Consider the following 13569-nt stretch of genomic DNA (forward strand, 5'->3'; position numbering starts at 1 on the left):
TTGACAATGAAAAATCACATACAAGTTGAAGAGCAATGCCACCAAAAAGTCTATCACATGGACAATAATACCAGTAATAGTAATAATTCAAATTTGTAAGACAAACAACAAGATCTAGTTGACTGCAGTTCATAGCAATTTAGATCACATGGACAATAATACCAGTAATAGTAATAATTCAAATTTGTAAGACAAGCAACAAGATCTAGTTGACTGCAGTTCATAGCAATTAAGAATGAAGAAAGTTAAGGATATTACAAAAGAATTACATATATTTTGAAAGGGAAATAATAATGATGTATCATTTTCAACAATTATTTAATTATCGATTTTAATAGGATATTTATAAACTTATTATATTGTCAACTTATAGCTACTACTTACGGCTAGCTATGAGTTACAATATTACTAAAATTAAGGAAGTTTTAATTATTATTATTATTATTTTCTTTGGGTCATATAAGGAAGTTTTAAAATAGTAATTTGGGCAATGACAAATATGCACCGTAATACAACATCATACAAATACACTTATCCACGGCGGTCTATCTTGGATGCTATTAGCCGAATGATAACAATAATAAAAAAAAGGGGTCCATATTGGCTGCGTCTTATTTTGTCTTGGATTAAGCTAAGTATCATATAATTAATTTAATTAAAGATGATAATTCATCTTTCATCTTTATCCGAAGTAAAGAATGTAAATCATTAAAATTAATATGACATACTATTATACTATGTAAAAATAAAAATAAAAAAGCTAAGTTCTTTTTATAAAGCAAAAAACACACTTTATACAGTTCTATAAAATTTAAATTATCAAAATATCCTTATTCAATTTCTCAATTTTTTTACAATTAATTTTTAGTATTTTTCCTCTTTTCTCTCAAACGATAAGCCATGCATTGAGAGAGGGACCGGTGCCAGAGAAACACCATAAATCCATGAATTTTTCTGATCATTTTCAATGTAAACATCCAGTAGTAATCATCAAGCCCAGCCAACTAAGCCTCTGTCTTTCTTTCTTTTACTGGCGACCCCTCTAGTTGCCTTGCACTACTTCTCTGCCTCTTCTTCTTCTTCTCACAACTCACCGTCACCATAAGACAGTTTTCCTTCAGCACATGTTAAAAGCCTCCTCCATTCCAAGCGCATCAAAGGGTGGAACCCCAAAAGAGCAATATTTGAGCACCTAATTCGCATGGCCAATTTCACCCAATAACTTGGGCTCATTACTTAAGTCCTTGCATAAAAATAAAAAAACTAATGGATGTAAAGTTTTGACCTTTAAAAGCTAAAAATAAAAATAAAAAATATTTAATAGGGATTAAGGATATTATGATAATATAAATTTTTAAAAACTATGTAAAAGTACTTTTACATTGTAATTAGAATTTCTCGAAATGAAAAAAAATTATATAATATATTGTATACTTTCCGATATAAGGATTTTTTTTTTCTTTTTTATTATTTATTATTATTATTATTGAAGAATCTAAGATAAGGATTAAAAGGGGAGAAATAGCTTTTGAAAAAAAAGAGAAAAAAAAAAGAAAAAGAATAATTTATTAAAACGACCAGGATTAAGACGTTTTTTGGGTCGGGTCCCCAACAGCATTGACCATATTAAGGTTAGGTAAAGAGGGGCTGGTGGTTGTTCCTGGACACCGCTCACTGAGTTAGAGAGAGCACAGAGAAAGAGATCGATTCCATGGCAGCTACCAAGCTCCAAGCTTTCTGGAACCACCCTGCTGGACCCAAAACTAGTTCGTTCTTCTTTCCCTAATACCCTTTTTTTTTTGGGCCTTTACTTTTTTATGTGGCTTGGGATTTGGATCGCCGATTTCTTCTTAGAATCCTATTTGTTAGATTGGATCAGGTGAAAGATTAAACTTTTGCATTTGGGTAGTGGAAAATTTGTGTAGGTGATGCGAGAATTTGGTGGAATTGGATTTTGCTTTACTCCAATGGATTCCACTCTAATTGAGTTTTAGAATGGTGGTTGTGTTTTCTAAATAGCACTAACTCACGATAGAAGAAAGTTATAACTTTTGTGTCATCAACTCCTTCGGAAAAACAGATCGATAAAAAGCATTTCTAGCTAAGCTGAAGCCTTGCCATTGCTCAAACTTCATAATTACCCTATCCATTTTGCAAGTCTGATTAGATATTTAACTAAGCTTTATTTATTTATTTTTTTTCCCCACTTGTTATCATGTTTCATTGGCATAGAATGCTGATTCTGCGTCCTAGTTCCTACACGGAATGATGCAATAATTGTAGGTTAACGTTGGTGGAACGTTATTGCAGAAACTTGTTAATTTGTTTTTATGCAGTACATGAAACATTAGTTATACATGCGGGCGTAGAAAGCTGGTTTATTGGTGATCAATAAATCAATAATCCTTAACAAGCACCTTCCTTTCATAGTACTTTTGTGTTGGATGATTTGATCGTGTGAGTATTAGCATTTAAAGTCAAATGTGTTAAAAGAGTGTTTCTGAAAACTTGCAGTTCATTTTTGGGCTCCAACTTTCAAATGGGGCATCAGCGTGGCAAACGTTGCTGACTTCACAAAGCCACCTGAAAAGCTCTCTTACCCTCAGCAAGTAGGTATGTATCTTTTCTCCGACAAATGAAGAAATTAGAAGAAACAAATGTCCCACCTTAAAGGAAATAGGGATAACTTACCTTTGTTTGAGAAGCTGCTACTTTCAGTTTTTTGGTAAAAGATCTGCCTGTCTTTGTGTTTTGCTCAATAACAAAGATTTTATTTTTTGTATCATAACTTTATCTATTATTATGCAGCTGTAACATGCACTGGAGTTATATGGTCACGCTACAGTATGGTGATTACTCCGGTATGATTGATCTTTCTGCTTTGAAAGATGTTAGTATCTAAAGCATGATGATTGTTATAATTTATAAATCTCAAATGTTATATGCTTCTTCCAAAAAATTTCACGAATTATTTTGTTTAAAATTGTGTGTATGTGTTGTCTAAAATTGTGTGTATGTGTTGTCGTTATAATAAAGCTCATACCCTAGTGTTTTGAAGTTGCTTTGCTGGTTGACTTTACAAGAACATGAAACATTTAAGCAGATGTATTTCCTCCGAATTCATTTCTGTATTCGGCTCTGAACATCCATGCTACTTTTTAAGTTCTTTAAGGAAACTTTATTGGAGTTGAGTATCATTAGTAACATTTCTCATCTGCATAGCAAATTAACATCTATTATAATTCTTATGGTTGTTCATCTTATAATTATATGAGCTTAACACTTGAAGCTTGTTCGTTTTTCCTAAAACAGTCGTAATACATCTTATTGTACCTGGTAGGGTATTTATTCTATTTTATTTGTTTTTGAACTTAATAAATCAATTAAGAGAACATTGTTTAATTCTTGTTTTTGGTTAACTCGAGTTTACCTGAAAGTTCTCATTATATTCTGATATTGCAGAAAAACTGGAATCTTTTCAGTGTTAACATTGTCATGGCTGGGACAGGGTTGTATCAGTTATCAAGAAAACTTGGGTAAGCTGGACTTGAGCTTTAAATCTATTGCATAGATGACCTGAGATACATTTAACCATTTCAAGGTATTTGAAGGATGTTGTGCAACCCAAAGGAGTTTTTGGTACAATAATTAATAGATAAGGGATGTTAGCGAGAGAAATAGGAAAAGATATGAAATACGATTTATATATTTTTGATGATTAATGCATCATATTGCCTGGTTGATACTGATTTTTCAAAATTTTTAGAGCCCAATTAGAGAAGCTTTTCTTAAAGCTGTATAATGTCATTTCTTTGTAATCATATACTAGTGATCATGTAAGACTGATTTTAAGTCTGGGTGTTAAAAAGTATCTAAGTACATATCAGTTGTCAATGGGACTAGCTGGTAACTTGATATTGTAGGTTTGTTTATTATGAGTCATATAGGTTCTTTTTCTTTTTCTTGGTAAAGGTATTAGTAGCTGTATGCTACGGTTAAATTTCCACTGCAAGACAGAAAATTAAAATATTACAATAACTATATGCGGTCAATCTAATGTCAACCCAAATATCCCATTCTCCGTTTGGATAATGGTTGATCTGCAAGCCTGGTATCTCTGGCTTAGCCGTGGGTGGTTAAAAATTTTAATTTTATTTAATTATTTATTAATATATTACTTATGTTAGCTACAAGTATATGGGTATTTATATTGTAAATATATCTTTCCCTTTAATTACCTCTTATAATGCTTTCAGGCATGATTACTTCTCCAAGCCAGAAGCGGAAGTTGCTGTTTCAGAAGAATAAGCACGGACCTCTCATCAGGACCTGCTAACACATGGGTTCATGCTGTCAGCTCTTCTATATTTTGATATCATATTCTGTTGAACAGAACATGATTTGCTTTACTTCAGAATCCAGTGTTTGTGGTTGTTCTTGACATCTTGTAATTACTATCTTATCATTCTGATTTTTGATAAACTTTTCCTGTTTGTAGCATTGAAAAGTAATAATTCAATTTGGAAGAATTTCTTGGTTTGGAAGGTTTCCAAACAACAGTCTCCTTCTTCAGGACTTAAATGACTTGAAGAGATTTGTTTGAACATTGCATATTAATATCCTTTAAATTTGTGTCCCAAGAAATAATATCTTTTGCTACTTGATCATAAATTATTTCATCACTATACTGTGATTAAGTTGTGATGAATTGTCTAGGTTCTGACTTCTGTTAGTTTCATGCCCTTGAGTACTTGAGGAAGACAGCATAAAACTTCATACTTCTGTGTTTTCAAATGTATGAACGCTTGAGAAACTTTAGCCAATGTGATCTCAAGTTGGATATTCAACTGTTCTAAGGAATGACTAGAAAAGACTTAAGAGTGACACAGGTATGAGTCCTATGCTTTAGAAAATAAACTTACCAAACCAAAAAAGGGTTTTTATTTGGGTTCCATTACTATATATTGAACTGGTGAAAGTGAAAAAACAAAACAAAAAGGAAAATAGGTAGGCTGTCTATATGTAATTAGAGTTATTGAAGGATTTGTTCGAGAGGCAAGGCACTGTGGGCACAGCATCTTTGGAAGTTCCTTTGGCATTGTTGCAGGAGGCAAAGATGTCCTTTCCTGGTACAGAGGAAGTGATATTATTCCCGTACATGGTATTGTTGAGGCAGCCTGGAGAAGCAGAGCATGTTATTGTAATGGCTTACACATCCGCACTTGTACCTTCGAATCCACTGTATGTTACATCACTCACTTCTACTAATGTTTTCTGAATTCATCACATACAACAAACCAACACACAAAAATGTGTCCAGAAAAAAAAAAAAACTGTTTTGTTTTGTTTTTTTTTTTTTTTTTTTCCTTTGTTTTTGGTCAAAAACTGACTTTAGTGAAATTAATTAACGAAATGGGAGTTTTTGAACAGACCTAATCCCAGGACGAGGTCCGCATGCAATGTTGCTAATATTGATATAAGTCGACCCATTCAACTGGTGCTATACAATCATCCCCTGTTGTTATGCCAAACACTAATAAACATGCCCACCACTAGCTACGCCATCCCCTCCTCAACTACGGAAAAACAGTCATATGCAATGTATATAGATATACATATATACCGAAATTCTATGGGAAGGACGGTCTGTATGAGGACCACAATAGTGGTGACGGTTTTTCATAGTATTGGTGACGATTTTATATATATATATATATATATATATACACACAAGAAAGTTTCAAATGTTTATAAACTGGTCAATATAGTCATCGTAGCAGGATTATAAATATATATATATATATATATATATGTTAACAATTATATAGAAAATGAAAGAGTTACCAGTGGCAATAACAGAGTCATGGATTTGAACATGGGTTGATTCACCAATTTTAATTTTAATTCCATCAGTATTTGGACTATCTTCTGGTGCATTGATATGAAGGTTGGTGAGGTGTGCACTATGGCTTCCGTATATACTGATATGGGCTTCTGGGGGATATCAGAGTGAGTCTCTGAATGGGTCATTCTCTCGGGGAGCGCCCAGTTTTCTTTGGCCATAGTTTGAGCTATAACCTGTGAACCATAATATAAATCTTCTTCCCCTTGGAAACACAGTGATAACCTGCCATTCATCACCCATTTCACAAATTAATCAATGAAATATAATTATAATGGACAGGAAATTTTTATGTTAATTGCCTAAGTTTGTTTAATACAATATACTAGAAACATTAATTGTTGTTCAAACAAAATTAAACATTAAAAAACAGAAAATCAACCACGTCCCACATTATTTAATTGTTGACTGAAATAAGTCAATGCTTTGGCAGTTGAACTCAAAACTACTTTCTTCTATTTATGATGCTATCTAGAAATACTAAAGCATTACTACAATAATCGATTAATTCAAAATAAGCCGATTGAAATCAGATTTATTTTTTTGTTGTTTATTATTATTTTTTATTTTTTATTTTTTACTTTTTTTACCTGAAAATGAGGGCTGTTGGTGTTGCAAGGACCTGCAAAAACTGTGGGATGTAGAAGAAATGTTTTCCCTGCTGGGATTTTAAGTGTCGCTGAGCTTTCACCTTTTTCGCATACGGCCTCCCATGCTTTCAAGATTGTCTTTTTACAAAGCAAAATTTTAGTTAGTATCTAACACACTCAGTTCAAATATTCTTGAACATATATACGTTATTCTTTATGCCTTTTTGTGTGACAAAAAGAACATATATGTAGTATTAATATGCATTTAAGAAAATAATAATAAAGAATATATGTGCATGAAAATGTTAACACACAAAACTAGCCATGAGAGAGCTGATGGGATTTACTTAAGAATCATCTTTTTTCCATCCCCAATAGCACCATAATCAAGCACATTAAAATTTGCTTCCCCATTTCCAATGCCAAAATAGTTAGATAAAGTAATACAAATTTATACTATAAACCTTATTACAAGCTTTTGAGTGTTATTCATTATATATATATATATATATATATATATATATAGTTATGTATACTTTTTGAAGGAAATTAAGAAGGGAAAACAAGCCAATGCAATCACACAGATGCTTTTGAACACAAAGATGATTCTGCTAGCAATATTGTCGGCCGGCAAACATATGTACAGTGGAGACATTGTTTATTGGGAACTTGTAATTTTTATTTTTATTTTTTTTTATTTTATATATATATGTATGTTTTATATGATAATGGAAGGCATTCATTTCTTACAAATTCAATAAATACATATACATTTATTTGGCTTCCGTTTCTTTTACCCGTTACCATTTATTCCATAATTTTTTTTTATATTTTCCCAATAAATATCCTCATTGTATTATCTGTTAACCAAAAAAAAAAAAAAAAAAGAGTATTAATTACAAGTTGCAAACAATCTTTAATTATCTGCCTCCACTGTATTACTCAAAGCATCTCCAATGAAGAGATTTTCAATAGCAAATGCCATATTTTAAAATTTTACATGTTAATTTTGATATGACTTATTTTTCAGCAAAAAATACTTATTGATTGTCATAAGTTTTTTTGCTTAAAAAAATGGATATTTTGTTACAAATCAATAAGTGTTTATTGATGAAAGAAAAGTTTTTTTAACTCAAAATGAAGAAGCCAAAATTTTAAGTTTTTTCAAAAAGACTACTTTAAACTTACTGAGAAGCTTGAAAAAGAATTGAATGAAATAGTAAAAGCATTTTTTTAAAGTGATGAGCAAACACTAATAGTTAAAGCACTTAAGCAACAAGCAAACACTAATTATTTTTTAATAAATTTTTTTTACATAAGTTCTATTGAAAAAAACTCTAAAACTGAAAGCTCTTCTTATATAAGCTATATACCAAATGAACCTTTAACATCATCTAGCTTTAACATTTTTTCTTTCTTCTTACATAAACTATACTAAATGGACCTTTAACACCATTTAGCTTTTTATTTCCAATTTTCCACTTTCCACAATTTTGTTTCCATTTAATTAAACTGATGAGGATGTTCCATTAATTGATTGTCCCGTAAAGAACCTAATATTGCTAATGAATTAAGAAAAAAGAAAACAAGTAAAAATCATCCATAAATTATTTTGAAACCTTGAAGCCTTACTCTAAGAAAAAGAAATAGAAAATAAAAAATTCCGAAATGATCAACCTTGCCCATCAGTGAAACTATAATTCCAATTGAAAAAAGATAAAAATCATGCATTTAGATCCTTTTTTGTTCGAAGTTAGAAAGACTTACATGTCTATATGACATATGTAGTAGATGTCTAATAGATAATTAGCTCACAATTTCCTTCAATGGTTTTGTGTAAAACTTTAATTAATTAATGATTCATCTAGTTACTTTTTTAAAATATTTTACTATCTGAAAATAGACTTTCACCTTGAAGCAATCCTTAGGGAAATAAACTTTTAATTTCTAATGCAGCATAAGAAAAATAAATATGAGGTAACAAAATAAAGTCCTACGGGAAATGCTTTCTAAATAATGAAACCATCTGTATGACTTGAACTTAAATTTACAACTTCAACAATATAGACGTGAAAGGCTTACCATTGATTGAATCTTCCTTATTAATCCCGTTTCATGGAAAATAATAATAATAATTATTATTATTTTCACTTAATTTTGGATTATGGATTAATATCATTCAAACTTGAGATTTGACTATATTTCAAATTATTATACTTTTAGACATTGATTACATCTTTGAGCCAAAAGCAGGAGCTGCTGTCTCAAAAGAATCAAGAATCGGCATCTAAAAGCTCATACATATTTTGAGGTCATTTTCTATAAGTAGAACATGAGTTACTTTTTATTTCAAAATCCAGTGGTTTTGATAGTTCTTGACATCTTGTAATTATTATCTTTTCGTTCGGATTTTTGAGAACCTTTTTTCCAGTTTGAAGCATTGGGAAAAAAGGGGAAAAAAAAAAATCAATTTGGAAGTATTTTTTTGTTTGGTTAAGGTTTCCAAACAATGCTCTTCGAAACTTAAACTTAAATGAGTTGCAGAGAATTGTTTGGACATTGCATATTTAATTAATATCCCCCACACCCTAAACCATGTTCCATATTTTGGTACTTGATCATATTTATTTTCATCCCTCTGTGTTTTGATGGATTATGTAGTTTATAATAGTTTCATACCCTTGAATACTTGTGAACCATAATATAAATCTTCATACTTTAATTAAAGATAAATATGGGCAGTTTACAAGTAATTAATTAGAGTTGTACATTGGAGTTGCTTGAGAGGCAAGGCACTATGGGCACAGTATCTATGGAAGTTCCTTTGGCATTGTTGCAGGAGGCAAAGACGTCCTTTCCTGGTGCAGAGGAAGTGATTTTATTTCCGTACATGGTAATGTTGAGGCAGCCTGGAGAAGCAGAGCATGCTATTGTAATGGCTTGCTCATCCGCACTTGTTCCTTCGAATCCACTGTATGTTACATCACTCACTTCTAATGATGTTTCCTGTATTCATCACATACAAATAAACAACACACAAAAATTTATCAAAAAATAATAATAATTTCCAAAGGACCTCTGCTTTATTTGGGTTTATATATATACATATATATAATGTTATAATAATTGCACTAACCTGGTTAATATTGCTGTTGCCATGGGCATTATAATTCTGGTCGATGATAATTGGGTTTTGAGCTGCAATTAGTGTGATCTTGTCGAAGTGTATCTTCCTTACATACCCTCGACCTCCCTGAAAAAATGTCATATAGAGGATTATTGTATTGAAAAAAAGGTAAATTCAACGCATTTTTGAAGTCAGATTCTCGAATTATTATTTATTTATTTATTATTATTATTATTATTATTATTTTAAGATTAATCACCTGATACGTTTTGATTCTTGCTCCATTCGTTGTTCCGTTGAAGCTACAGTTGTACACACGTACCCCTTCTACCACTGAATAATCTCCATTTCCTCCTAAGCTTCCCACACTGTTGAATATACATATACATTATACATATATAGTCATCATCAACATGGGCTAAAATCTAAATGACTTTAATGAAATTAACAAAATTTTGAGTTTTTGACAAACCTAATCCCATGACCAGGTCCACATGCAATGTTGGTAATGTTGATATAATTCGTCCCATTCAATAATGCAATACAGTCATCCCCTGTTGTTATATAACATACCCACCATTAGCTACCTAATGCCCTCCTCCACTATGGAAAAACAGTCCTATGCAATGTAGATGTATATATACATATGTATATATATATATACACAGAGCAAATTTCATGTTCTCCTGGTTTGGTAGTTTTAAAATTCAGGCTCATTTAAAATTTTATCACGATGGATAACATGGTCAAGCATATGTCGGGCAACTACTACATTCATTATAAATATAATCCATTATAATAATAAATAAATAAATAAATAAAATATATATATATATATATATATATTTAATTTCGTTATAATAGGCATTTATCAATAAGCGCCAAACAAATTTATACGTCTATATTTAAAAAAGTAAGCATATGTAAATTTATTTATATGCATTATCCTTAAAAAAACAAATGTTTATAAATTTTTAGACATCCACATTTGGTGGGGAACATATACCCGATACTGTAGCAAATGTGTATGTGTATATATTAATAATTAAATAGTATATGAAATTAAGAGTTACCGGTGGCAATGACAGAGTCATGGATTTGAACATAGGTTGATGCACCGATTTTAATTCCATCAGTATTTGGACTATCTTCTGGTGCATTGAGATGAAGGTTGGCGAGGTACGCACTATTGGTTCCGAATATTTGTATATGGGCATTTGGGGGATTCAGAAGAGTGAGTCCACTCAGTTGAAGATTATTACACTTGTTGAATTGTACAGCCTGCATGCAAATAATTCCTTCTTTTTATTAAATTTTAATTCAAAATTTAAACTCTAAACGAACCCCATTTTTATCTTTTAATCTAGAATTGAAGAAGATCGTTTTAATTACAATGGGTCGTTGGCATTTGGTCTGCTTCCCCTGTAAACACAGTGATAATCTGGTGTTAGATAGATATACTATTAATATTTAATTAAAACTGAATCCTATATATATATATATAGAGAGAGAGAGAGAGAGAGACATGATTATCATTACATTCCACCAGGATGAACCCTGCCCGTCGATTTCTCCTGATCCATCCATGATGAGATTTTGAATGCTTAGGAAAGAAAGCCAAAATCCTCCACACTTTTCCCACACATTAGGATCTGCAGGTGCCACCATTTTTCCCAGAACCTGCCATTCACCACCCATTTCACTAATTGATCAACGAATTATAATTATAATAAACAAGAATTTTTTATCTTATTTGCCTGAGTTTATTATTTATTACAATATACTAGAAATATTAATGATTGTTTAAACAAAATTAAACATTAAAAAACAGAAAATCAACCCAAATTATTTAATTGTTGACTTTGTGTGGTGTGGTCGATGCTTGGAAGTTGATACTACTTTCTTCTATATTAATGTTATTATCTTGTAATAATAAATATAGCATTACTACAAAATATATATATAGATATATATTAATTACACGATTCATCAAAATATATACATATATATTAATGACATCGGATATCTCATTGATTAATTTGAAACAAGCTGGTTGAAATCAGTTCTTATTGTTTGTTTTTTTTGTACTAATACTTTTACCTGAACATGAGGGCTGTTCGTTTGGCAAGGACCTGCCAAATCTATGGGCTGTAAAAGAAATGTTTTCCCTGCTGGGATTACAAGTGTTGCTGAGCTTTCACCTTGTCCACATACTGCTCCCCATGCTTTCAAAAATGCCTTTTTCAAAGCAATTTTAGTTGGTATATATCTAACACACTCATCACTCAAAATATTATTTTATATATATATATATGTATATATATTATAATTTATGCTTTTGTGGGAGAAAAAATAATAATGAAAGAAATTATATATATGCATGAAAATCATCAAACAAAACTAGCCATGAGAGAGCTGATGGTGTTTCCGTACTTGAGAATCATCTTGTATGCCATCCCCGACAGCACCATAATCAAGAACATTAAAAACTGCTTCGCCATGTCCAGTGCCAAAATAGTTAGATAAAGTAATACATATTAATACTATAAACCTAATTACAAACTTTTGAATGTTCTTCATTACTTTTATATTTGTTTGAAGAAAATTAAGAAGAAACACAAACAAATGCAATCACACAGATGCTTGATAACACACAGATGATAGCAATATTGTGCTCCGGCCTATATATTATTTATACTGAAGGCATGCAGTGTTGATTAGGAAATTGTAAATATATTATTATATTATATATATATATATATATATATATTTTACATTGATTATAGAATGGATTAATTTCTTGCATATTCAATAGATACGTATGCATTTACTTGGCTTAAGTTTCGTTCACCATTTTATTCCATAATTGTTTATATTTTTTTCCCAATAAATTTCCTCACTGTACATATCTACTCAAAAGTAGTACAAACTGAATACAAGTTGCAACCCTTTAATCTTCCCTCAATAAAAAATAATAATAATAATAATAATAACAATAACAGTCTTCCCTGAATGTTTTACTTTCCACTTTTTTTTTTTTTAACATTATTACTTTACCTAAAATTGGAGGATAACATAACACGACCACTTCTATATAGACTAAATGCATTTTGATACTTTTGGATTTCAAAATTTTATAATTTAGGCTTTTAATTTTTTGATTTAGTAATTTGAATTCTTAATTTTTTAACTTGTTGAAATTCGTTCCTTTTTTACTTTTGATTGACAAGGTTGAAGAGATTGAAGAGATTGATATTAAATTTTATTAAATTTTAATCTAGAATATGCTAAAATGTAAAATTTTAAGAATATGAATTTTAAGTATTTTCTATAATTTAACATTTGATAATGCGATAATTTAATGCTATTCAGGTGATTTGTATAAACTTCTTTTAAAAACAAAGGGTACTAAATAAAAAATTTTTAAAAATAATACTATATTATAGTTTGAAAATTAATATAGTTTAAAATTGTAGTTAAACCTTATAATCAAAAGTCTAACAAAGCTTAAATTGCAACAAAGTAAAAAATTAAAAATTTAAACTAATAAGTTGAAAAGTTAATAATTTAAATTTTAGAACTGTAAAAGTTGTATATACCAAACATAATAAAACTTTCCTTTATATATATATATATATATATAAAGTTCGTCTATGGTGCGAATCATCCTCATGTATATCTGTAGTATTAATTATGGTTTTTTAAGAAACGTTATTAATACTATCACACAAAAACAATATTAACAATTATTTTTTTAAAAAACCATCATCATTACTACAGATTCGTATACGGACTGTCTGCACCGTAAAATTTTTCTATGTATATATATATATATATATATATATATTATTAAGGAAACAATAAAAGGAAAGACGGAAGCTATACCAATGGAATCAATGGAATATTGTAGACAGCCTATTAAAGAAAGACTACAACAAAACAACTCATCA

General features: G+C 30.2%; 2 protein-coding genes across 2 annotated transcripts; one reads left to right on the forward strand and one right to left on the reverse strand.

The window, feature by feature from the left end:
• Window positions 1–1607: 1607 nt before the first annotated feature.
• Window positions 1608–4559, forward strand: LOC107403617 (mitochondrial pyruvate carrier 4). The gene is made up of 5 exons (XM_016010531.4): window positions 1608–1766; window positions 2515–2613; window positions 2809–2861; window positions 3463–3536; window positions 4257–4559. Exons 1-5 carry the CDS (start codon window positions 1712–1714, stop codon window positions 4306–4308), a joined length of 333 nt encoding a protein of 110 aa, XP_015866017.1. The 5' UTR covers window positions 1608–1711; the 3' UTR covers window positions 4309–4559.
• A 4690-nt stretch (window positions 4560–9249) lies between these two features.
• On the reverse strand, window positions 9250–12199 carry LOC125420832 (probable polygalacturonase At3g15720). The gene is made up of 9 exons (XM_060814136.1): window positions 12053–12199; window positions 11720–11857; window positions 11159–11299; window positions 11012–11041; window positions 10693–10900; window positions 10092–10173; window positions 9879–9987; window positions 9629–9745; window positions 9250–9498 (listed from the first exon to the last, which is right to left on the reverse strand). The coding sequence occupies exons 1-9, from the start codon at window positions 12197–12199 to the stop codon at window positions 9250–9252; spliced, it is 1221 nt and encodes a 406-aa protein (XP_060670119.1).
• Window positions 12200–13569: the final 1370 nt, after the last annotated feature.

This window comes from Ziziphus jujuba, chromosome 1 (genome assembly GCF_031755915.1).
Source record: "Ziziphus jujuba cultivar Dongzao chromosome 1, ASM3175591v1".
Classification (NCBI taxonomy): Eukaryota; Viridiplantae; Streptophyta; class Magnoliopsida; order Rosales; family Rhamnaceae; genus Ziziphus; species Ziziphus jujuba.